This window comes from Vicugna pacos, chromosome 4, assembly GCF_048564905.1.
Source record: "Vicugna pacos chromosome 4, VicPac4, whole genome shotgun sequence".
NCBI lineage: Eukaryota > Metazoa > Chordata > Mammalia > Artiodactyla > Camelidae > Vicugna > Vicugna pacos.
Window position 1 is genome coordinate 60,267,465 of NC_132990.1, and position 25,305 is coordinate 60,292,769.

At 33.6% G+C, this 25,305-nt stretch overlaps 1 protein-coding gene across 5 annotated transcripts in view; it reads right to left on the reverse strand.

The window, feature by feature from the left end:
* SHOC1 (shortage in chiasmata 1) overlaps positions 1-25,305 on the reverse strand; it is a 61,273-nt gene that overhangs the window by 32,314 nt on the left and 3,654 nt on the right. For 2 of the 5 annotated variants that reach the window (XM_072959909.1, XM_072959910.1), the window contains exons 3-14: positions 24,058-24,181; positions 20,267-20,354; positions 16,589-16,773; positions 13,669-13,834; positions 13,369-13,462; positions 12,273-12,423; positions 11,263-11,364; positions 10,064-10,172; positions 5,795-5,889; positions 4,857-5,018; positions 2,384-2,794; positions 71-190 (exon numbers count right to left, since the gene is read on the reverse strand). In XM_072959909.1, coding sequence (XP_072816010.1) covers positions 71-190; positions 2,384-2,794; positions 4,857-5,018; positions 5,795-5,889; positions 10,064-10,172; positions 11,263-11,364; positions 12,273-12,423; positions 13,369-13,462; positions 13,669-13,834; positions 16,589-16,773; positions 20,267-20,354; positions 24,058-24,181 — 1,807 coding nt within the window. Of the gene's footprint in view, positions 1-70; positions 191-2,383; positions 2,795-4,856; positions 5,019-5,794; positions 5,890-10,063; positions 10,173-11,262; positions 11,365-12,272; positions 12,424-13,368; positions 13,463-13,668; positions 13,835-15,381; positions 15,470-16,588; positions 16,774-20,266; positions 20,355-24,057; positions 24,182-25,305 lie in introns of those variants that run through there. The other 3 variants (XM_072959911.1, XM_072959912.1, XM_072959913.1) reach the window with 3 other exon arrangements.

The following is a 25,305-nucleotide window of genomic DNA, read 5'->3' on the forward strand; positions in this document are numbered from 1 at the left end:
ATTCCTGTTACCCAGGAAAGGGCTTTTAAATTTACTTAATCTGAATGCATTTAAAAAGCATATTGCATACCTGAAGCTGGAATTTCAATGACATTATCTGCTCTCCTTTCCTGATTTACTTCGTCTAGGGTTTTGTTAGTACAAACAATAGGACTTTCTTCTTGAAGAGTCAAAGAACGTTCTTCTTTATCTTGAAATTTGAATAAAAAATTAATTTAAATTGTTCAGGGAAACTTAATGTTGATTAAAATGCTTTCTTGTAATGTGATCATAATTGTTAAAGTTCTTCCTTGAAACACATCAGTATTAAATTGAACATCTATTCAGGTCAATGGACTTGACAATGTGCTGTGTAGGAAGATGAATGGTAATAATGGAAAGAACTTTGGTGTCAGGTCAGTGTTTCAATCCCAGTTCTGACACCAGCCTCAGTTTCTTCATATACAAAATGTGGTTTAATACAGCTACCCTGAGTATTGTTATAAGGTGTAAGACACCAAGGATGATTCCTGACACCTGAAAGACACATACGGCTCTACGTCATTTCTCTGTGACTTTCCACATACCTTTCCTTCTGTTACAAATCCTCTCCTATGCCCCAAGCCCTCCCTGTCTCCATCCTTCCTTAATAAGGTCATTTCTTACTAGTTACCCTTTAACTCTCAGGCATTTTCTATAAGAAATCTTATCTAACTGCCCCCTCTACTTCCAGGCCAGCAAAGTGCCTCTCCTTTTTGTCTCCTCACTACTCTGTGCATACTCTCTTGGCACTGACCATGTTGTATTGAAATTATCTGCATGTCTGGCCTATTCTATTACACCATAAGCTTCGGAAAGATTCATGACATAGAAAAGCAGAGGAGAATGCCTGTTACTTGTGGGCAGTTCATTCCAGCATGCTTATGACCAATTTATTATTTTTCAAATTTACAATACAGATAATTCACTCCAACTCCTCTAAGAGTTCATTAAAGGGCAAAGAGGCCAGGAGCATAACACTCTTTGAGGAAACATCAAGAGTACAGAAGCATTCCCATCCAACATCGATATTCCTTTAATTGTTTGGTAAATTAATGGCTAACTTTTTTTTTAATAAAAAACATTCTTTTTATCTCTTCCCTCTTTCTTTCTCTCATTTTCTGTTGCCAATATACCTTATTACACAACAGTATAATAAGGATGACAATCAGAAAAGGATATCACTGCTACTTTTGGAATTGTTTCCTTTTTTTAACCCCAAATATAAGTAGAATCTGAAAACATCTGCAAACCTGAAAACAACGAATCATTTTAAAATTCCTATTCATGTATCACATTCATAAGATGTTCTTTATATTTTGCTCATTCTTTCATGTAGAAATTATGCTCTGAATTATGGTGCAATTTGGTTAAAAAGACCTCAGTTACATACAGAATTGTCACCTAGCAAGACAAATTATAAGATGGTCAAATTATTACATAAAAAGAAACTTTAAGGTGAATATATATACAAAGAGGATCACAAAATTCTGAGATCTTTAAATACTTTTCTGCATTTTCACTGAATTTTTCATTGTGAAAATGCACTGATTGACAAAGTAATATAACTTTAAATAAGATCTTTAAAAGGCTGTCATATCATACTGCTCACAAGAAACATTCTTTTCTGCTTTTCTATGTCATGAATCTTTCCGAAGCAGCACCTCCATCATGGGGAATCCTGGCCCAGTCCAGTATAATCTGGGGCTGGGTAGGTAACTCTGCCCAGTTCTGGTGCTTAGTTAACAACAAGCTCATTTGACTCGCAAACTAAGCTTCATTTGAGTAACTTATGTCAAACACATTCTGAAATACTAGAATTCTAGAATATATTTTTACCAGAAGTGAAATGCTATGACACTTTATACTACCTTTGATATGGTTATAAACACCGAATGTAATACAGTTACAACTCAAACAGAAACACTTTCGTAAAATTAAAAAGAGTAATAAGCAATCAAATGGGCAAAGTGCTCTTATGTACACATTAGAATATAAGTTAAAATACTGAGATAGAACTGTGAGCCAAAAGAGAAAAAAAGAATGGCAGAAAGATCAGAAAAAGTTAGAAATATGATGAATCTGTATGACCAAGTTTTAGAAAGTGAGTTTTTACAAATAGTGGCTTTTCTTACAAGTCCAAATGCAGTTCTAAATATTTTAGAAAATACATATCTACACCAGTATCTATATATCCGTATCTATCTCCATACACAGTGAGTATCATGAATCAATGGCATTTTCTTTGACCTTGAAAAATAATGTATTCTATCTGGAAGAGCTTTATTTCTTTACCTTCTATTAAATTATACATTTAGTCCTTGAAGCTACCATATCTACACCAAAATATTATGAAATTACCTACCATCTTTTCCATCATTGTCTGTGACTTCAGTTTTTGAGATGTAAGTGTTACATTTATTTCGCAGCATAATAAAGTCACTCAAAAGATCCAAATTACTCTCTAGCTTTTTACTGCGTTGAGAAGTTTCTTCTTCAGTTTTTGAAAAGGAAGATGATTCAACAGGTGGTACCGTGCAGTCCAAGTAACCTGTCTTTTCTTTATTTTGGATTACTCTGTGACCTAGTTCTAAGTCATTCTTTGGTTTTTCTTCTTTCCTTGGTCTTTTAGCAGAGACATATTCATCAGAAAAATCCAGTTCTGGTACATCTTTTACCAGAGATGGAGTCTTTTGTGGAGATGATAAATGATCATTTGTAGATTTCTCATTAATAAGTATACTAGGTGAGGAATAACTTTCTTGCTCTAAACATGCTGAAAACAGAACATAAAAATATCCAATGACTTTCACGCCTAAATGAATGTTCTACAGGGTATTAAGGTAACTTTTAGTTATGGGTTCCAATTAATATAATTTGATCCTTAGGAGTACTTTGTTTATGGCTTTTAAAATCAATTTTTGGTCTGAATGAAATAATTTTTTAAAAAGGATAAAAATTCAGTACTTCTTTTTCCTACTGCTGGAACTAGGTTACTGGGCAAAGAAAGAATTCCAGAAAATCCCTATTGCCAGTAGTCTTACAATAAGTCATGGCCTTGGAGGGAATAGTTATTCGAAGTGTCAGTTCCACTCCTGGGTATTTATCCAAAGAAAATGAAAAATACTAATTTGGAAAGATAAATGTATCCCTATGTTCACTGCAGCATTACTTACAATAAGCAAGATATAGAAGTAACTTAGTGCCCATCAAAATATGGATGGATAAGGAAGATGTAGTGTGTATACACATACACACACACACACACACACACACACAGGAACATTTCTCAGCCATAAAAAAATGAAATCTTGCCATTTGCAGCAACATGGATGAATACAGAGGGTATTATGCTAAGTAAAATAAGTCGGTCAGAGAAAGACAAATACTGTGCAATTCAATTATATGTGGAATCTAAAAATAAAACAAATGAACAGACACAACAAAACAGAAAGAGTTACAGAAACAGAGAACAAACAAATGGTTACCAGAGGGGAGTGGTGTTGGGGGAAGGAAAGAAATAGGTGAGATGTTATGAGCAAAATATGAATGGATAAGGAAGATGTACAGTGTGGGGAACACAGCCAATAATAACAACTTTGTATGGTGACAGGTAGTAACTAGACTTATTGTCGTGGCCATTTTGAAATGTACAGAAGTATCCAAATCACTATGTTATGTAACAGGAACCTACATGGTGTTATAAAGTCAGTCATACTTCAAAAACAAACTTACAGAAAAAGAGATGAGATTTGTGGTTACCAGGGGCAAGAGTTGGGGGAGGAGGAAGTGGATGAAGGCAGTCAGAAGGTACAAACTTCCAGTTGTAAGATAAATATGTACCAGGGATGCAATGTACAGCATGATATATATAATTAACACTACTATATTTTATATATGAAAGTTGTTAAGAGAGTAAATCCTGAGAGTTCTTATTATGAGGAAAAATACTTGTTTTCTATGTCTTTAATCTTGTTATCTATGTGAGATGAGGGATGGTTACTAAAGTTATTGTGATAATCATTTCATCCTGTATATAAGTCAAATCATTATGTTCTCCACCTTAAACTGAGTCCTGTACATCAATTATATCTCAATAAAAAGAAAAAGAAAGAAAAAACAAATCAACCATATGAGGACAGAAAAAAGAAAGTGAAAATTATGAACATAAATATAAAGTTCCTAAATAAAATACTAGAAAAAGAAAAAAAATTAACTCAAAAGGGATACTTAAAAGACATTTTTGCCTTCTTAAATTGTGTAAGTAAAAAAAGTTAAATTAGTAAACTTTTTGGTAACAAAGTAAGATTTTCTGTTGTTGAAGAGATAATTACTAGATATTAGACACAAATCTCAGCTGTCAGGTCAAAAAATAACAGTGCTGGTTTGTATTTAGGCTGATGTAAACAGAAAATGGGCTAGAAATTAATCGTTTATAAAAGGAAACAAAGTCACTCATTGAAAATGGCTAGAAATTTAAAGCTGAGACTATAGAATTTTAGGACAGAAGGAGATTTAAGGATTAGTTGATCAAACCTCATTTTTTCAAGGAAGAAAATGGGGCTTAGTGAAGGTCAAAGTAATAAATTCTGGCAGAGCCAGAGCTAATATTGAATGCTGAAATTTGGTTATATTTTCCTAGTCACCTAACGGAAAGCCAGTATCTAACATTTTCTCATTCTGAAAATGTTTACACCAGTGATACTTACTATTATGTACTTACATTCTAACTGAAGTGCATTTGTAGGCAAAAATATCTCCAGAACATAGATTATTATAAACATAGATTATTATGATACAATCATCATCATCAGAAAATAGATTATTATGATACAAACATGTATTTAGATGCTCCAAAGTTTCTGTCACAGTCAGATTTAGTTCAGCTTGTTTCCATCCCTCTGTGTTTTCAGGATTAACCATAAGATTTTCTTCTCTAACAGAATAGAGTTTCAACTCTGCAACCGAATGTTGACTCTTGGGATCTTCAGTTCTTGGTGCTTCAAAAACCATAACAAACGAAAAAACGAATAGTGAGAAACAATCCACAGGGCAAAAAAGATGAGAAAACACAGTAAACAAAACCACATTGGAAATTTCTTAAAAACAGATTTTTTTACAAATTAGAGGAAAAAGTGAAGTGATGTGTTATCTAGTATTTCATCTTCAATATGTTAATATTTGTAAATAAGTCCAAAGTATTATAGTAACAGAGGTCACATAAAGGATTGATTTGAACATATTGAAACATCATGAAGTTAAAACTATTCTAATATTTAGTAGGAGATGAAACTATTATTTTGTTTGACAATTTTAGTAATTATTAAATACATTTGATAACATTTTGAAGAATGAATGTAAGATTTATTCAATCAGAAATTTTAATTCATTATAATGAACCTAGACAAGAAGATATATTTGATCAGATTTTATCATAACTATCATTTTAGATATTGTGCCACAGATTTATCATAACTATCATTTAGATATTTCTGCTTCATTACTTTTTAGTCTAAATAGGGACAGAATATTATATGGAGGAACTGAAATAGCACAACTGCATTATATTATTATCTGCATTATAAGCAGCAACTCAAAATAAAGATTGTAAATTTGAAATCCTAATTTTAGAACTATACTTTTTATAAAGACAATGCTTTTAATAATAATAATAATACAATAATAATAATAATAATAATACTGACAATACATTTCTACTGATTGTACCTTTTCATCTATACTTTCTACTTAGCATTCAAAATCAATTAATCCTTACCATTAAGCAAAAATGGATTCAAAGAGTTTCTGCAGCTTTCTGATTGCCACATCATACGGTGTTTGTTAGCTGATTCTTCAGCAGTAGGCAAACTACTGAAAAAGAAGAGTTAAAGTTTAATACATTAATTATATTGAGTCTTTTTGCATAATACAAATTTAAGAAAAGTATTTTTCTAAGTATTTTTTACACTCAAAAATTAATTTTATCTTATAAATATGTAAACGGAAGTAGAGAGTTCCATAGACAAAATTTCAAATGCTTACTTCCTGGTACTTACTTACTAGTAACAAAAGTTACTAGTCTCTCCTGGGGAGGTTTGGCAGTTTGTCAGCTCCTGAACTGTTCCTGCTTACCTGTAACTTCCTCCTAACACTATTTCCTTCAATGGAACCTGGAGCCAGAGGGGGCTGACTTGGGAGGGTTTTGGTACTTCCTTCCATAATCCGTGATAGCACCAACCCTACAAGCCATCCACAATAGAAGTACAATTTACATAAAATTACTGTGCTTACCATACAAAATGGCAGCTTCAACACAAATTTTTACAAACCTGCTGGTCCCAAGTCCATTCTAAACCGAATTTCTGGAGCTTCTACTGGCTGAGGATCAGAATATTCTGTCTGCTCTACCTTCTCAAGAAGAGACAGGTTCTAAAATTTAGTTCAGGTCCTTCAGTCTTGGTGTGTGTGTGTGAGTGAGTGATGTGTGTCTGTGTGTTCTGGGGTGCCGAGGAGAGAAGGGAGGAAATATGCGTGACAATCAGTATAAATCAGTAAATACAGCTCATTAGCAGCTATGAAGTTACTAGCTTTGGGAGGGAAGAGACCACTAATTCACAAACCCTTTAATCTATGCCCCAAACCTCCCACACCCTCCTAAGTGAGAACTGATAGTATCCTGTTTCTCTGTTCACACGGAACATATATGAACATGCTAATTATTAGTACTGCTAGTTAAATTGACAGTTCTAGGCAATAGTAGACTGATAGGTTTTATGACTAAATCATCAATTTACCCACATAATCTGGTATGTGGTGGCAATATTTGAGAATCTAGACTATTCTTGAACCTTACCAAGCTCTCTTTGACACCTAGATACCTCAGATTGTAGGCAATTGTTTTAAAGTGAAAGGAAGGGGAAATGTTTAGACAAGCTACATCCAGCATGAGACCACAATATAGACAAATACTCTCATTCTTAATGAAGCTCTCTGAAGATATGTCTGAATTTGATACATTCTTCGGTTATATATAAAAATATGTTCACAATTCAGTAATCAGTTAGTATGGAAATAAAGACTTATACCACACAGACTTTTCTTTTTAGCACCATAAAATCTAGCATAGAGTTTAACATGTGGTAGGCACTAAAAATATTTGTTAACCGGGTATATTTCCAGCCAAAATGTTGTGTTCTGAAATAAAAGTAATGTGGGCCATAGAAGCAAGTTAAGAGTACAGTAACATTATATATTATTTTTCCTTTCAGTTTTTTTTCCCCTCTTTTTTTTTGGGGGGGGTAGGTAGTTAGGATTGATTGATTGATTTATATGGAGGTACTGGGGATTGAACCTACGACCTTGTGCATGCTAAGCACACTCTCCACCACTAAACTATACCCTTCCCCTCCATTTGTGTTTTTTTAAATACTATTTCCCTTTGTTTTTAGTTTCATAGTTGAGGTGTAAATCTGTTTTTAAAATAGGGATTTTTAAGTTTTTATATTCATTAACCAACAGAAATGATTTTCGTCTTGCCAGTGATGAGACAATTTCTTTTAAATTGTTTCAAATGACACTAGAACTTCTGGCTAATTTTAAAAGCCTTTTTGTTCTAACTTTGGCATATTACAATTCACAGATTAAAAAGTTCAATAAATTCTCATTAGATATTTGAATTATAACAATAGATATATAACTTGTGTGATTAAAAAGTTTATTATATAGTTTAAGTAAATACTTTCAGTACAGATTGAAATTCAAGATTATACTAATTTCTGCTGGTTTCTGTTTCTAATTGCCAATCTGCCTTAACTGATGGATTAGGGTATATGGAGAAAATAAGAGTAAAAGAGCACACCAAAAACGTATAGGTCTTGCAGATAAACATCTTGCACCTTAGCAAAGGGACTAAAAATATTTAAACAAATTATAGTTTCTTACTCATTCCATGCTAGTTTTTTAGCACTCATGATCTGATATGGGCAGTTCTAGTTCACGGTAGATGTTTGTATAGCACAAATTGACCCCTCAAGGGAAATACCCCTTTGCCAGAAGATGAAGCTAACTGGGGCCTTCAGTGCCAGGTTCCACCATCTTACATTGTGACACCTTCCTGAGACCATTAATAGAAGCCTGAGCAGCTAGTGATGAGATGCTCCAGTTGCTTCTGGTGACCCAACAGCATTCTCCTCTGGCAGATCAGCCAATCATAGCTAAGAACTCAAAACCCCACACACAGCTCCCACAGTGTCCACTCTGGGAATAATGTATTTGTAGACTTGTAGTTTTCCTTAAAATGTGTTATTTTAGGATACATTAAGTTCCAGGCTTACAGTAGGGGAGAAGGGGGCTGTTCTGGTTGTGTTCTTAGTTGTGTAACTAGTATAAGAAGTAGGGGAATGGGATGACTTTATTCTAGGATGGCAGACTAATCTAACATAAAAGACATTAAATTGCAGGTATGCCATATGGTATAAGATAGCAACCAAAACTATCTCAGACTCTATTAGAGGACAAAAATGCTGGGTTATTAAGCTATGCAATTTTGCCTCAAACTATAATATGACGATCCAACCTTGCAATATCAATTCTGAGAAGATTACAGACCATTCTGTGCAGTAACAGTAGGGTACTGAACAGATTTGGTTCTACATGTCTGGTTTCCCCAACACCAATAGCACATTGACAGAGGTAAACAGTGTCAGTGAATGTCTCTGTTAGCGATGGGATGTGATCCCTGGTACTCTTAGGGGAATAGGTTGACAGTCAAATCTATTGAGCAACCACTGAACATACTGCTCTCTGATTCTTGACTATTCCTGGTCAAAGGGCTACGACAAATCTTTTTAGAAGACCTCAGAATAACCCCAGGTATATACTATTATTATCCCAGTATCACACATAAGGAAACTGAGGCACAGGGCAATTAAGGTCACAGCACTAGTAAATGATAGGCAATCTGACTCTAGCTCAGGGCTCTTAACTACTTATTATGGGCTGAATTGTGTCCTGTCCAAAATTCCTATGTTGAAGCCCTAACTCTTGGTACCTTAGAATGATTATTTGGAGACAGGGCCTTTAAAGAGGTAATTGAGTTAAAATGGGGTGATTAGGGTAGGCCCTAATCCAGTATAACTGATGTCCTTTAAAGAAAAGGAGATTAGGACATAGACATGCATGGAGGAAAAACCATATGAAGACAAAGGGAGAAGACAGCTATCTAAAAGCCAAGGAGAGAGCCTCAGAAAGAATCCAACCCTACTGATCCCTTTATCTTGGAGTTCTAGCCTCCATAGACTGTGAAGAAACAAATTTCTGTTGTTTAAACCACCCAGTGTATGGTATTTGTTATGGCAGCCCCAGCATCCCAATATACCACTATACTGTATTTCATGGCAGTGAGTGCCAACAGAGGCGGTGCCATTGTCAAGCATCCAGTGGCAATGTCCTAAACAATTGTTTAAATTTAAAATTTAAATTTTCAAGTTGGTTTTTTTTTCATTTTCATTTTTATTTTTTAGAGTGAAGGTATTTGTATTCTGGGAGATACATGCTCCATAAATAGAGTGCCAGCTGTCTTAGAAGGCAAGAGAGAGCAAGAGAGGGGCCTAGGAGATACACGTTCCATAGGCAGAATGCGGGTCATTTTACTCAGAAGGGAGAGCAGCTCAAGTTGTTTATTTTTAGTGGTAATATATTCACATTCAAAATACTCAAAGCATAGAAGAACCTGGCTCTAACACTTACTAGCTCCCTTTCTGCCGGGTTACCCAGTATCCTTTTGGACTCAACCAATGTTACCTGATTTTTGTGTTGTGTGCTTTGAAAGCTATTCTTTAAACAGAAAACCAATTATGTACATACACATTCATATATTCGTTTCAGTTGTTTACTATAGACTCTGTTCTATCTCTTACTTTTTTCACAGAGATAGCTTGGAAATTGACTTTATATGGAGAGATTTAATTAAAGATTGCTTGTTCTGAATTGCAATTTGAGTTCTAGATACAATCTTTACTTACATTTTACAAACAGCTTTACTTACATTTCACAAACAGGAGAAGATGGAAACGTCTGAAGTTCTGTACATAATGAATTCACTGAAGCATGTTGGTTTGTTAAGTGTAGATGAGTTAATGGCATTTCTAACTCTACTAGAATACACAAAAAGTTTACAAATCATGTTACATAAACGTTGAATAAAACTATGTATAATCCATAACTCTTCGTAAGCAATAGATAAAAGTGGTATGTTTGATCATTCTATTGCAACAAAAAGTTTCAATCAAAAGAAATTTGGATTAAATTTGAAATACAAAATAAAACCTTTAAATTTCCATCTGTATAAAGGATTACACATATATCACATGGTATTTCAACTATGATAGTGGTGGTTTTTAAAGACTACACTGACAGCTAAATTTTATTAAGTTTACCATGTAAGTTCTAAGACTTTATGTGTAATAACGTTTTTAATTCTGACAACTTAACGTTGTCAGTACTTAGGAGACAGTGTTATTTTTGTCTTCATACTGAATACTGATGATGTTGAGCAAATAGTATTAAGAGAGTAATCCTTCACCTTAATAAGTCTGGGGTCTAGAGAGAGGGTTATATTTTTATAAGGTAGGCTTAAAAAACTAATCCTCATTTATCATAAGCAGTCAGTGTGTTTTTATCACTTTCATAAATAAAGCAGTAAACTTCCAAATAGATGATTTATATGATCCAGTTACAAATATAACTAAGTAACAGTATCATCAACCTAGTTAGGGAGCAACACAATCTGGCATTACACTGGAACAAAAACTGATATTGAGATTCCAAATTGGTAGGACAGTAATCTTCACAATAACAATGATAGAATTGCTTTGGGGTTTAAAAAGTTAAATTTACAAAAGTGTGACAAGGGTCAGCAAGACTGCCAATACTGAGATAAAACAAAATTTTATTTACCGAGCTATAAAATTCTAAGATTTTATTTTTACCATTAATGCTATGTGCTCCATTCCTCTTCTATCTTTGTAACTATCCTCTATATATTACTCAGTTTTGATGCCAGATGGATGTTAATAATAGTAACAAATGTAAAGGGATAAGTGAGAAAAAACAACTTGGATTGCAATAATGAAGTTTTAAACATTAAAACTGTCTCATAGTAGACTTTATAGGTGAATGTAGTGTACCTTTACATCATATATAGGTATCCCCTGATAAACTCAAGGATTTATTCAAAATTTCTACCTGGTTCACTGCACTCTGGTTCACATTGGCTCTGAATGGCCAAAATTTCTGTGGAGCTGCATTTCATATCCTCAGTATCTATTCCATACTTCGTAGTAAGATCTAAAAAGAAGAGGACTGTCAGCAAAAGTACTACAATACTAGTTTTTCTGTAATCTTGTTCATCCCTCTGTAGCAATGACTCTGTTTTATTGAGTATACCATCAAAGACAAGTGATGGCTAGGAGTGTAACACTACAGTCATTCAGCAGTTACCTCTCCTTTCCATTAGCATTCATAGATTTCTGTTCTGCTAACACCGGCCACCTGCAGTTTTGAGCTCTGCTAGATTTTCAAGTTCTGGTCTGAATTTGATCCACTTACTCAGGTTGGCTTTTCATTACTTTGCTTGACTTGTAGGCTGATCGGTAATCCCCTTGATCTAGTCTTGTCTGCAAGATTTCCTTTCAGTCCGTGGTCTGTTGATGGCAAGTATCCCTATTCTCAACGGAAATCACAAATCCCCTTTCACTCCTCCCTTATATTATATATCTTTGATCATTTCAACTGGAGTTTATGAGAGGACGGTTAAATATCTGGGCTTAAGTTAGGCTAGAAGACTTCAACAATATTTACTAACTGGGAAGAAACCATCTAAATTCTATGTTGTGACTCTCTCAGTCATCTAATTCCATGAATCATACCTTTTTCTGAGCCTCTGAAGTCAGCATAAAAGTTGTTAGTGTTTTGTCACTATATATAAGAAAACAACTCAAAAAAATTAGTATAGTGGTAGGTGTTTCAGCTCTATTTGTATAATTATTTTGAAATGGTTAGATTAATTTCAGAGATGTTTTAAGCTTGCAATGTATAAAGAGAAGACAATGAGAAAAGAGTCTCAGAATTTTTATTGATGTGGGATATTTTTAAAAATCTGGAGGTTCAGAAGAAAGTTTAATGAAAAAAGAATTTTTATAACTAACATTATTAAGTAGTTTTTACAAGTAATAGATTTTTAATTTAATTCTCACCTCTTTTGAAAAGCTTTTCATTTTCATCTACATAATTTATTGTTTCAGGTATTAAGTTTAATGACTCCTTTATTTCTGAGAGTGATGGAATATCAACTTCTTGTTTGAGGCTTGTAGGCATTAAGAATTCACACTCAGGCATAATTGATGGCTGAAATAATATATTGGTAAAACAAGTTTTTAGTGAGGTATTCCAAACAAATATTTCTGAATTCATAAATAGACATATTTGCTTAACTGATGTACCAAATTTTAAACTAAACCCACACTTAAAAATTTTAATGCTCTACATACATTTTATTTAAAAAGTATGTGTAGCAGCTAAAAATCTATTACAAGCAATGTTCTCTCTAAGTAATGTCTTTCATGGCTACTGATTACATTAGTGGTGTACACTACCCCTAGATGCAGAAATGTCTTCTTTTGAGCTAACAACAAATTTTCAAAATTCTAAGTTAAAAACAATCACTGCAACAAATGACAGATGGTGAATGAGAAGTAAAAAGAGTAGATGGAATGGATCTTTACTACATTTCATGGAATACATTTCTCTTTCATTCCTACAGAATTGGATTCTTCAACAAGTGAGAGTGCATGTGCATAATTCTCAAAATTAATGGGGGAGGGAAAGGGAGATGGGAGAAAAGGGGCTAATAGGTGAATTAATATTTTTACCATGTGTGTTAAAATTTTTATTTGTAAAAAAAGAACCTTTAAATGCCTTAAGACTAATATATATATGGCCACTTAATGTCCTATACCAGGTATATTAAAATGATTGGGAGAGGTTTTAAAACTCCCTATACCTGGACTGCATACTAGACCAATTAAACCAGAATATATGAGGGTATGATCCAGACTTCAGTATTTTAATAAAATTTTCCAAGTAATTCTAATATGTAGCCAAGGTTTAGAACCACTATCTTGGAAGTAAATTTGACTTCTTAACTGATACATGTTTAATCCAGTATTGAGTCTTTTAAACTTTACAATAGTAGATGGTAAATGTATATTACTACAATTTATAAAAGCGTGATTTACTAACTTCTATTTTAAAATTACTGAAAGCAAACATTACAGCTTCATTTAAACCTACTGTGTCTTCTAGCTTGTCTGGAAAAAAGTTTTCCTTATCCATACAGAAATCTTTCACAAAATCTTTCAAATCTCCTTGAAAAGAGAAACTCTCCCTTGACAAAAAAATAAAACATTAAATTAGTGTTTACTAAAAGCAAGTTACGTACTAAATGTAGCCAATCAAATGCATAGCAATTAAAATTAAGAGTTGAGGTAAAGCAATGATAAAATATTATGACTAACAACATCTAGACTTGTGAACATACAAAGAATATTTTCTTCTCTTCAAAAATATTTACTACATCGGGTAATCAAATACCTGAAAAAATTAGTGTCTGTGAAGATCTGTCCTTTGAAATCTAACAAGGGATCTTTTACTAAATATTGCTTTAGTCTACTCAACAGAGTACGCACAGTTGGCAGCTGGCTTTTATAGGCCGTCAGATTATTTACAAAAATTATTTCTTCAGCATCAATCAAGAAATCTGAAAATAAATAAGAAATATAAAGGAATAAGAAAAAATCTAAAGGTTATACAAGAGGATCTAGATAATTACTGTAGTCAGACATTAAATACAGTTGGGGTTTGCAAATACATTTTAAATTATTTAGTTCTTCACTGTATTCTGCAAATAAAGCATGTTGCATAGTACTGGTACATAGGTAAAAGCTCAATAAAGTTTAATATTATTTAGTACACTGAGTAGTAACCAAATATCCTGAAAGAGTTGTAATAGCTCATATTTTTTTCCAACAAAGTTAATGTAATCAGTGGAGGAAAATCTCTTGTGGTCTTATGTCTCAAAATAGCCAAGGTTAGCCTCAGCAAAACTGTAAAGAAATAAAATTTGACTTTTGATGAACTTAGTCTTTTCTTTATGCATAATTTTATCTCTTAGGTCTCCAGTTTATCCCCAGAGACTGACATGTAGGGACTGGAGATGATCTGTAAAGCCCACAAATGAGACCAGCTCTGATTCTAGCACTCTAAAATTGTTCAAATGCATTTGTTATAAAATTAATTACAGTGAAAGTTATACAGCAAAGTGTCTACTAGAGAAGTGTGATATAGCTCATGTATTAGGAAACACTATTGCTAACAGTTAACTGCTGGAACAGGTGTCTTCTCTGTATCCCCAACCTACCATGTTTGGGCTAATTTAGAATCTTAGCTAACTGTGTCAGTGCTTTAACAGTTTCTGAGCCGAAGAAGGGTATATAAAACCTACCCCCATTCTCCAATAATCTCTGAATGGAAAGAGAAAAAGGAAAATGTAGGCTCAGATGAAGAACTACTCAGAAAACCAACCTCCCCAAAGCAAAAGCCAGCTCCAAGCGGAAGCAATGGTCTTCTGTTCTGGGCAACGTCCTTTCAGCTAAGTAATTTTAGAATGGCATGAGAGCGGTATGGCATGAAGTGATGTCTCCCATGACCCACTACATCACTGGTATGCATGTGCTTAATAATTATGTGGTGTAAAGCAGGCAGGCAGGGACCATTCCTTTGCCTGATGCTAACTTAAAATGCCAAAAGAGAACTAGTTATGTAAACTAGCCTCAGAGATTCTTTATCAGAACCTGTAAGTTCCTGACAATCTTGTGGCCAAGAGCTTCCCATGATACACCAGAGAAAGGTAGCCAATCAATTCCATGTCTAAGCAGGGTTTAATATGAGACAATTTAAAGATGGTTCACTTGTACAGTCATTTTGTAAATATTAATGAAGTCATATTATAGCAAAACCCAAACAGCATTCATCTGTAACCCCATCTCCACCTTCCACTTTCAAACATAGACCATCTAGCAGTCTTTCCTTCCTACAGGCTCATCTTGGTATTTCTGGGAGTCCATGGGGACGTCTCATATCAGTTATGAGGTCTCGTTTTCCAACCTCCCCTTTTCGATGAAGCCGCTTGAGGGCAGCATCCCACCACAACCAATGTTCTTTAAACGATACAAAAGTGGTTCTAGCAATGGTGCTACGTATATTCTTACGGCTATAAAGTATACCCTGAATTTCTTACTTTATTACCTAGTATATGTACCAACTCAGATATGAGGAGGCTGTTTTCTTTTATTGTAGAGGAGTGTTAAATTGTCATGAGCAAACAGAATTTTGGCTAGTTAACCCTGAAAAGAAGCAGAAAAAAGAGGTCTACTGACAAAAAAGAAAATAGGTTTATTCTTTGCAGGAGATACTTTTGTCTACTTAGAAAACCCAAGATAACTAAATGAAAACAAATAAAGGATTTCATTGAAGTGTCTGATAAAAATTATAAAATCAGTGGTTTCCAAGTATATCTAAAGCCCTAATCATAAATTAATGGAATAACTTATTCATAATAGCCATAAGCATATGAATATTGAGGAATAAACATAATAAAAATGTGCAGAAAGTATATGGAGAAAACCATAAAACACTAATGAGGATCACTATTTAAAAAAAAAAACTTGAAGAAAAGGCAAGATAAACTATTTTCCCAGCTAAAAAGACTAACTAAGGTAAAAATTTTAAAAGGTGCCAGTAACATTTCAATTTCTTAAGAGATCTGTTGGAAACTTGAAAAACTGATTACAAAAGTAAATCTGAAAGAATATAAATGTGAGAGTAGGAAAAAAAGAGGAGACTATTAATACATGTTATACCTGTGTACTAAATAGTTAAACTGTATAATATTTCGACATAATAGGAAATCCAGAAACAAACTATAATGTGGCTAAGGATGTGGCATATGATATAAGCGGCATTTCTAATCAGTGGAGAAAGGAAAAACTATTCCATAAATGGTATTGGGACAACTGCCAAAACATTCGGAAACAAACATTTTTATTCTTACTTTTATACATACACCAAAACCTTAAAGAAAACATTAAATAAAATATGAATAATATTTATCTAATTCAAGGAAGAAGTTCCCAAGTATAAAGGTAATGAAAGAAACCCTAAAAGAAACACTGACAGGATTGGTTAGGTTCAAGTTAAATACATTTGGAGTTATTGATATTTTTGATATATAAAAATAAAATATAAGAATAGAAAAAGACAAAAAAGAATCACTTCACAATATAAAAATATGCAAATGAACACCAGTAATTTAAAGAAGTATAATTTTGCAGGTGGGTATCTTTAATACAATAAAAAAATTTTTTTAAATCTAATAAAACAAAAACATCACTGAAATGAAAATCTGTGTAATAGTAAGAATGTTTTGTAACAGTGGAAATAACAAATGTTTTACCTTGCTCCTGTTTTTGAAGTGCTGGACACTTTTCTAAGCAGCTGACAAGTGTAAAGTCTTCATTGTAGTCCTTATGGGTATGTAAGCTGACTTCCTCTACTTCAGTTTGGGAGTTTGGGTTTGAACTTGGAACAATTTCCTCAAATTCACAGTTAAACTGGGTCATCATTCCTGTAGCTGTTCTTCTATGACATAAAATTACTGATTTTATGTATCTCCTATTTTAAAACATTTTTATTTATAAACAGAAATTTTTCATTGTAGAAAATTACCAAATTTCAACAGTTAGTGAAAAATTATCCATAGCCCCACCATTCAAGAGAAGAATTTAAAAATTACATATTTTCTCAACTATTTTTGAGTATTTTTAAACAAAAGTGAATGAACATAGTATACTGTAACCTATTCTTTTCTGCTAAACAAGAAGCATGAGCACATTTACATGTCAATCAATGTACATTCACTTCATTTTTGAGTGGATGAACAAGATCCCATTGTACTGGTAAATAATATTTACTCAATCAGTTCCCTATTATTGGAAATTTAAATTTGTTGTAATTTTTTGCTATTATGAGCAACAGTGCAAGGAATATCTGTGCGTTTGTTTAATCATTTTCTCAAAATAAGTTTCCTAAGAGTGGAAATGAAGTTAAAGATATAAAGATTTTGAGACTTTGCCAAGCATTGCCAAATTGCCCTTGCACTGAATATTCAATGTCTGCTTTTCCATATCATTATCCAAACTTCTATATTCTTTTCCGCAACCTGGGAGACTGAGCTTACTAAGAACCAACTAAGCTCCCTTTCCCTGGCTTCTGGATGGGTTCAGCCAATGGGAAGCATTTGCAGGAGATCAAGGTGGGAAAAGAGACAGATGGAAACATTATTCTTCCCGAATCTTTCCTCCTGGGCCACAGTTTGGAGACGTGGCTGCATGGTTCCACCAACAGTTACATCTTTTATCAGCCTCTCTCCCACAGCTGCAGTTCTTACTGTGCTGTTTACTGCTCAGTCCTCTTGCTCATTCAAGTTTAGGGTGGTAACAACTTCCAGCTGTTGCTAGTCCTGGGATTTTTGTTTTTGGTTTTTTTTGGCTTCCTTGACCTTGCCTGTACCTTGCCTGTTTCCTGATTGATCCAGATATATCTGCCATTGTCTACACCATTGGGATATTCTGACTTAACAAGAGATCTTTCTACTGAATTTTCCAACAGATAAATATATTGTTGGCAATTCAGGTACACATTATGATATACCTTTTTTCCTGATATCCTAAAATATTTTAGACTTTATAATTCCCTACAGAGACTGAAAAAACCAAAATCAATATAATTCCCCAATGTAATTGGAGAAAATAATAAATATTTCATACTTAAAACTGTATATAGAAAAATCTCTATAATTTATTCTTTAAGAAAATACAATGTACAAGAAAAAAAAATTTCAACTCACTTACAGGACTTGGTAAGACCTGGTGGTGGGTTATAACAAAAATATTTCATGATCTGATTTGTGTCTTTAAAAACAAATCAAAGGCAAACTTTTAGAAGAAAATACAGGAGTAAATCCTTGTGACTTTAGTTTAGGCAAAGCCTTCTTAAATATGACACCAAAAGCACACGTAACAAAAGAAAAAGTAGACGAATTGAACTTCATCAAAATTTTGTGCTTCAAAGGATACCATCAAGGAAATAAAAAGAATCCACAGGAGAAAGTATTTAAATCACACATCTAATAAGGGACTTGTATCTAGACTATGTAAAGAACTCTTAAAACTCAATAATAAAAAGACACATAACCCAATTAAAAAACAGCAAAGGATTTGAAAAGACATTTCTCCAAGGAAGATAAATTAAAGACCAATAATTACATGAAAAGATGTTTAACATCATTAACCAACAGAGAAATGCAAATGAAAACTGCAATGACATACAATGAGCCACACACTAGAATATAGTCAAAAAGATAGATGATAACAACTATTGGCAAGATGTACATAAATTGTAACTTTATATCAGCTATGGGAACATAAAATGGTACAGCTGCTTGGAAAATAGTCTGGCAATTCCTTAAACAGTTAAACACAGAGTTACCATAAGACCCAGCAATTCCCATTACCAAAGAAATGAAATCATGTGTCTGCACAAAAACTTGTCCACAAACGTTTATAGCAGCATTACTCATAATAGCCAAAAAGTGGAAACAACCCAAATGCCCATTCACATGATGAATGTATAAATTAAATGTGGTATACCCATATAATGGAATATTATTTGGTCATAAAAAATGAAGTGCTAATACATGCTACAAAATAGATGAACCTTCAAAATATTATGCTAAGTAAAAGAAGCCAGTCACAAAAGATCACATATTATATGGGTGACAATGTGATTTATAATAAGAAATAGAGATTTGGTCTTCATTTCTGTTTCTGGCACAGAGCTCCAAAAGCCCTTGGAAATTCCTAAGTGATGAGAGCAATAAAGTTATCTTTGGTTATGTTAATAAGGGACTTTTGGAAAGCTTAAGGAAGCCTTAAGGAAGGCTTCATTACATAGGCGATTCATTATATCATTGGTCATTGGCAGCTGATTCAACCTCTAGCCCTTCACCCCACCTGGGATGTCAGATGGCTGGAGAGCTCTTCTCACTATACTTTTCTGTTTCCTTAGTGCTCTGCAGTTTAGTCATGTGATAGATAATTTGCTTTGGTCTTATACCTTGTGATAGACCTTATGACAGCCATTTTATATTATCATTTAATTCTTAACATTGTTAACTTTTTCTGTTTATACATTATCTTCATAGCCTGATTTTTAAATTCCTATAAACCAGGAATAGTATATTGGGCTTCTCTATATTTACTGTCTGCACACATTTAAATTGGTTGTTTCTTTCAAGCACAACAAAGGAGAACTTATGTCACTGAAACTTGAAAATATGAACAATAACTAAATCCTTCCTGGGTCTGATCAACACTCTTTGCACAAAGTGAAGCAACAGAGTAAATTATTTATATTTGCACTGAAATCTCTACTTTATGTCTACATGAACAATGTAGAATGGTTTAGATGTTCTTTCTCATATTACGCTCTGCATTTCTATCTCTGTCATTGTACTTTCCATGTTCTATTGTAATTGTTTATTTATAAAATTTGATTGCTTATTTTCTTGTGTTCTTTAAGAGCAGAGACTGTGTCTTACTCATTTTTTTATCCATATCCAGCCCACAGAATGATATCCAATAAATATTTGATGAATGACTGAACTAATAACAAACAACATTCTGACAAAGTATGTTAGAAAATAGCCTTAAAACTGCATTTATACTACAGGAGAAGACACTGATTTTAATATAAAGAATTTTCTGTAGACACTCTCTACAGAAAAGTTCACTTATTGTTAAAAGCATAATAGCATCTTTGCTTTATTTCTGTCTTTTGTGATACAAATGCATAGAGCACTGTTAATCTGTGATAAATGAGGAAAAAAGATAAAAATGAGGATGTAAATCATTTCTATTAACCTCTCCTTTGTGGTTCACATTAGGGCTTCTTCTTCAGATGAAAGAAAACCTGTGAGGATATAAAGGATGGGGTATTCTCTCTTTAGGTGTCTGGAGAACTTACTGTTCATCTTCTAGACGTAAAGGGGAAATTTGCAATTAGGGACACATACTTCTCAAGGAAATCCTCCACAGAGAGACTTGCTTTCCATTGATCCAAGACTGAGATATCCGTCATTCCCGAAAATGAAACAGCCGAGACTACAAAGGAGAATGATTGACATTAGCTTCTAGAATTTTCTTTTACACTTAATACAAGGAAGCCAAACATTCACCTTTTACATCATGGTGTTATCTTTATTTGTTCACAGCTGTAAGTTTTTCCAAAGTTATACCACATTCCAAATATTTAAATCATCATTCTCATTATTATGAACCCCTGTCCCCTGCAAAAACCCTCAACTACAGTCAGAACAATATCACCTGAACATACCACCCTCATTTTACAGCCTCTCTTTTGCTTATACAGCACTACCATCCCAGATAATCTTGTTCAACAGCTCATGTGACTCCTCATAAAGCCTTTATTTACCATTCCAGCTCACTCTGATACATTCCCCTTGAAAGGTCATAATATTGTCAGTAGCACTCACTCAGTACTTAATCATACACAGTCATATTTAAAAGTTCTATGTATATCGATAGCTTGGCTCCTAAATTAGACTCTTGGTTCCTTAAGGAGAGGGATCATGTCACACATTAACTTCAGAAGAAGCAACTGGGTGAATAGTCAAAGGATCTGTGTTCTACCTAAGTGTTAGCTCTTACTAGTTTTGTTACCTTGAATAAATCCCTTAACATCTGAGTGCATGCCTCACTGAAAAAAATATGAAAGTTTAGTAGTTAAGAATGTAAGTTCTGGAATCACCTGACCTAGATTTTAATACTTGTACTGCTTCTTATTAACTGTATTATCTTAGGTAAATCTCTTAACCTCTTTCTACCTCAGTTTTCTTATCTACAAATTAGAAATAATAATGGCCTTTTCATAGTGTTGTTGTAAAGGTTAAATGTGATAAGACCTGTAAATTGCTTAGAACAGTGCCTGACATAGTATAAATGCCCAATAAATTTTGCTTGTTATTGTTATTATTATCTGTAAAAAGAAGAAAAGGAAAAGAAGTAAGAAAAATGATTAACTCATTCTTTCCTTCTGTACGTTTAGAGAAGCAGTTTGATGAAATTTGCTCTTTATCTTATTTACAACCTAAGTGAGACCTTCAATCCATTGACCCATCCATTTTTACAACATTCATCCTTTCTTATGTCCTCACTTCCTTTCTCATACAGTTTAGTTCCATGACCATCCCATAATCACTCCCTTACAAAGACTTAATTCCCTTGCTTCTCTTTCCCTCATACTAACTTAGGAAAACCTCTACTCTCCACTTTGTGTATGTACCCTAGAACAGCTGGAAATTATTTGGAAAAAAAAATCACCCAGCCATGCTGCATGAACTCATTTCAAATTATGACCATAAATTTAAAATGGGCATCTAACATTGACAGATGATAATAGTATACCTTCCTAACAAAACTGACTTTCTCATTCTTCAAGACAACTATCTGACACTTTCCACCCTCAAACTTTTGATACTCATTTCCCTACCCTCTCTCTATCTGTGTCCTTGCCTCCACACAGAAAATCGATATATGCAGAGAAGAGCATCATCTTCCACCACTAATTCTAACATCTTACAGGCGTGAGTACCTACAAATCCTGCCTTCCTATCCATCACAGTGGAAGAACCATCCTGGCTTCTAATATCAGCTCCTCCAACTGTGCTTTGGATACTATCTCCTTTTATAAGTTATCCATTTTCTTTCCTGCATCATCATTTTCTCTCTTTTTATCAAGATTATTTCCATTGGCAAATAAACACTTTTTAGTCTCTTTCCTTATCACACATATATTTTTTTCAATTGCGCATCTAAAAAACCTCTCTCTACTCTACTTCTGCCTTCAGCTAGTGCACCTCTATTTTTCTATTTACCTTCATAGCAAAATTCTTCAAAAGAGTTGTCTGTAATCACCATCTTACATCCCACTTCTCTCTTCTCAACCTACTCTGATCAGGCTTTCGTACACAATACTCCAGTGAAATCACCCTTACCACGGTTGTCAATGACCTATAGTTAGTTAAGCTAATGGTCAACTCACTTACTTGACATTTGAACAGGGACCAATGCTTTTGACTACTTCTTCCTTTTTGAAACACTTTCTTCTTTAGATTTCTACAACACCACACTCTTCTGGTTTTCCTATCTCACTTGTCTTCTTAGCTGGTTCCTCCTTCCATAATAGCCTTTTAATAGTTGGAGTGTTCTAGGGCCCTGTCCTAGGCTCTCAGCTATCTATACTCATGCTTTCAGTGGCTTTATCCAGTTCCACGAAATTTATATGCAAGCTATATATCGAGGCTTCCAATTTGAAATTCCAGCTGTGCTCAAGACTACTATAACCAATTGCCTTCTTGATGTTTCCACTTAGATGCCTAATACGCATTTTAACCTGGCCAAAGCAGAGCTATTGACTCCAGCCACAAACTGGCTTCCCCATAAACCTTTCCTTATCTTAGGAAATAACACTGCCATTCACTTAGTTGCTCAGGTCAAAAATCCAGAAGAAAGTATTTATTCTTCTGCTTTTTAAATCCTCCTACTGTTGGGTAAGTAAATAATCTAAAGCAATTTAGATTATTTTAAAATCTAAAATAATCTCAATTTCAACCACTTCTCACTTCTTTATTATTATAAGCCTGGCCCAAGCTATCATCCTTTATGTATGGATTCGCCTAGTAGTCTAGATCCTGAACCATTACAGTAGCTTCCTGACTGATTTTCCTATCTCTACTTTTGCCTCCCAATCCCTACCCCTTCCAGCTTCCAAACAACCAGAATGATTTTTCCAATGTATAAATCAGGTTATGTTACTGCCTTTTAAAAAACTGTCCAATGACTTACCACACCAACCATAATATAAACAAACAAACATACTCCATATTATGGCCTGCAAAACCTTTTATCTTTCGAAAGCTGCCTACTTCTCAGATCTCCCCTTTTTTCATTAATCGGCCACAATGGCTCAATTTTCTGGTCCTTACACACATCAAGTTTACTCCTGAGTCAGGAACCTTGCATTTGCTTGAAAGGCTTTTCTCCTGTATGTTTTTATGATTGCTGCCATCTCACCATTCAGATCTCAACTCAAATACTCACCTCTCCACAGAAGCCCTACCCTAACCATCTTAGGAAGTAGCACTCCCTACTCCTGAAATTTCGTATCACATTACACTGTGTATCTTTGCTGTACATTTACCAATACCAAATAGTAGCTCATGTATTCAGTGGTTTTATTGCTGCATTCTCCTTACCAGTCTGAAAACCCACTATGTCTTAATTAGTAACTGTGTTCTTAGCACCTGTATCAGTGCCTAGTACATAATACAGGATAAATAAATGTTGTTAACTGACTTGACTCCTCCATGGAGGCTACTTTTCCTTAAGTTTTATGACATGATAAAAGCAAAAGATGATGCTTTGTACATATACATTTAAAAATAGTTCCATATTCAGTGTATCATTACAACTTAAAGAAGCCCTCTTACACTGAGCAAGATACTATTCTAGTACAACAAATGTTACAATGTTAGAATTTTTAAGACTTCATCATCCACATATCTCTTATTCATTCTATTCATACCTAGTATAAGCTTTCCAATTCCTTATCATCTAAAGTCTATCATGAAAATATTATTTTGTAAACTTCTTGGAATTCTGATATGAATAAATGAACAGGTTTTTTAAATAATGAGAAAAACATTGCATTTTCTTAATAACTTATTGTGCTAAACACTGAAATATTTTTAAAAATAGATTTTTGAAAAATAAAACTAAAACGTACCTCTTGTCCAGGGCCTCCTAAATTTATCATCAGTGACTCTTACATGATAATTGTCTTCTTGATGTAAACAGGAAGGGATTCGAAGAAATAAAGCGTCTCTGTGAAACTTCTCTCTAATTACATTCTATGCAAGAAAGTGAGATTATAAAATCTTTTAATATACGTATTGGATTTAAAATATTTATCTGTCAGTATTCAGAATATTAAAATTCTCTATTCTTTCAAGCTGCTGTTATTTTTATTGAAAGGTAATACATGCTAAGTATAAAGAATCTAGCATACAACTACATAACAGAGAAAAATCAAGCTTTCTTATCATATCATTATAATTTGGTATATTTTCCTACATACTTTCTTTTCTAGGTTAGCCTAACATGTGTGTGTGTGTGTGTGTGTGTGTGTGTGTGTGTGTGTGTGTGTGTGTGTGTGTTTGACCAAAAAATGGGATCACATCATATACCATTTAGCAATATGTTTTTTTCACTTAACAGTATAATACGGCTGTCTTAACTTTTGTTTTCTATATCCTTGCACTATTTCATTTGTGACAACCAGCAAATATGTTTCTAATTCAAAAAAAATCTAATAATTAAACTTTAAAAGGCTGTTAAATCAGCTAAGCTTGTAAATCAAAGTTCTCTATACTTTGGTTCTGCCTTTACTTTCCAGCTTTATCTTCCATAACTCTTTAATACTAACTATTCTCTTTAAATAGACTAGCCACTACCCCCTTAACAGTTAGTGGCCACTTCCTCAACACTGTGGTCTATGCTGTGCCTCTGAAAAATGCCTCGCTATTCTTCTCCAGCTATGAAAATCCTATTCATCTTTTAAGCCCCATCTTAAGCAGTATTTCCTCTATGAAGTCTTACCTTGGTGACTCTTAACTTCCCACAGAATTTGTTATTCTATGTATTTGACAAATGATAGTTTGTTGCATTATTTCCCAAGAATTTTATGTTTGCTGAAGGTATTACATTAAATAAGAGGTCCTCATCATCCAAGAATAAATGGTATAAAGAAAAGATTAAAGGAATTTGTATAAAATGAGGAGCAAAGGTTCATAGTAAAAAAGGAAAAAAAAAAGCCTGATTGGAACTTTATCTTAAAAGATGAAATAAAATTATAGAAATTAAAATTTACATTTAATGAAATTTTGTTTATAATTAGCTTATAATTATAACTGCTTTCTTGTCATAATTTCCCCCAAAACATATGATGATATGCATATCAGTCATTATTTCATCT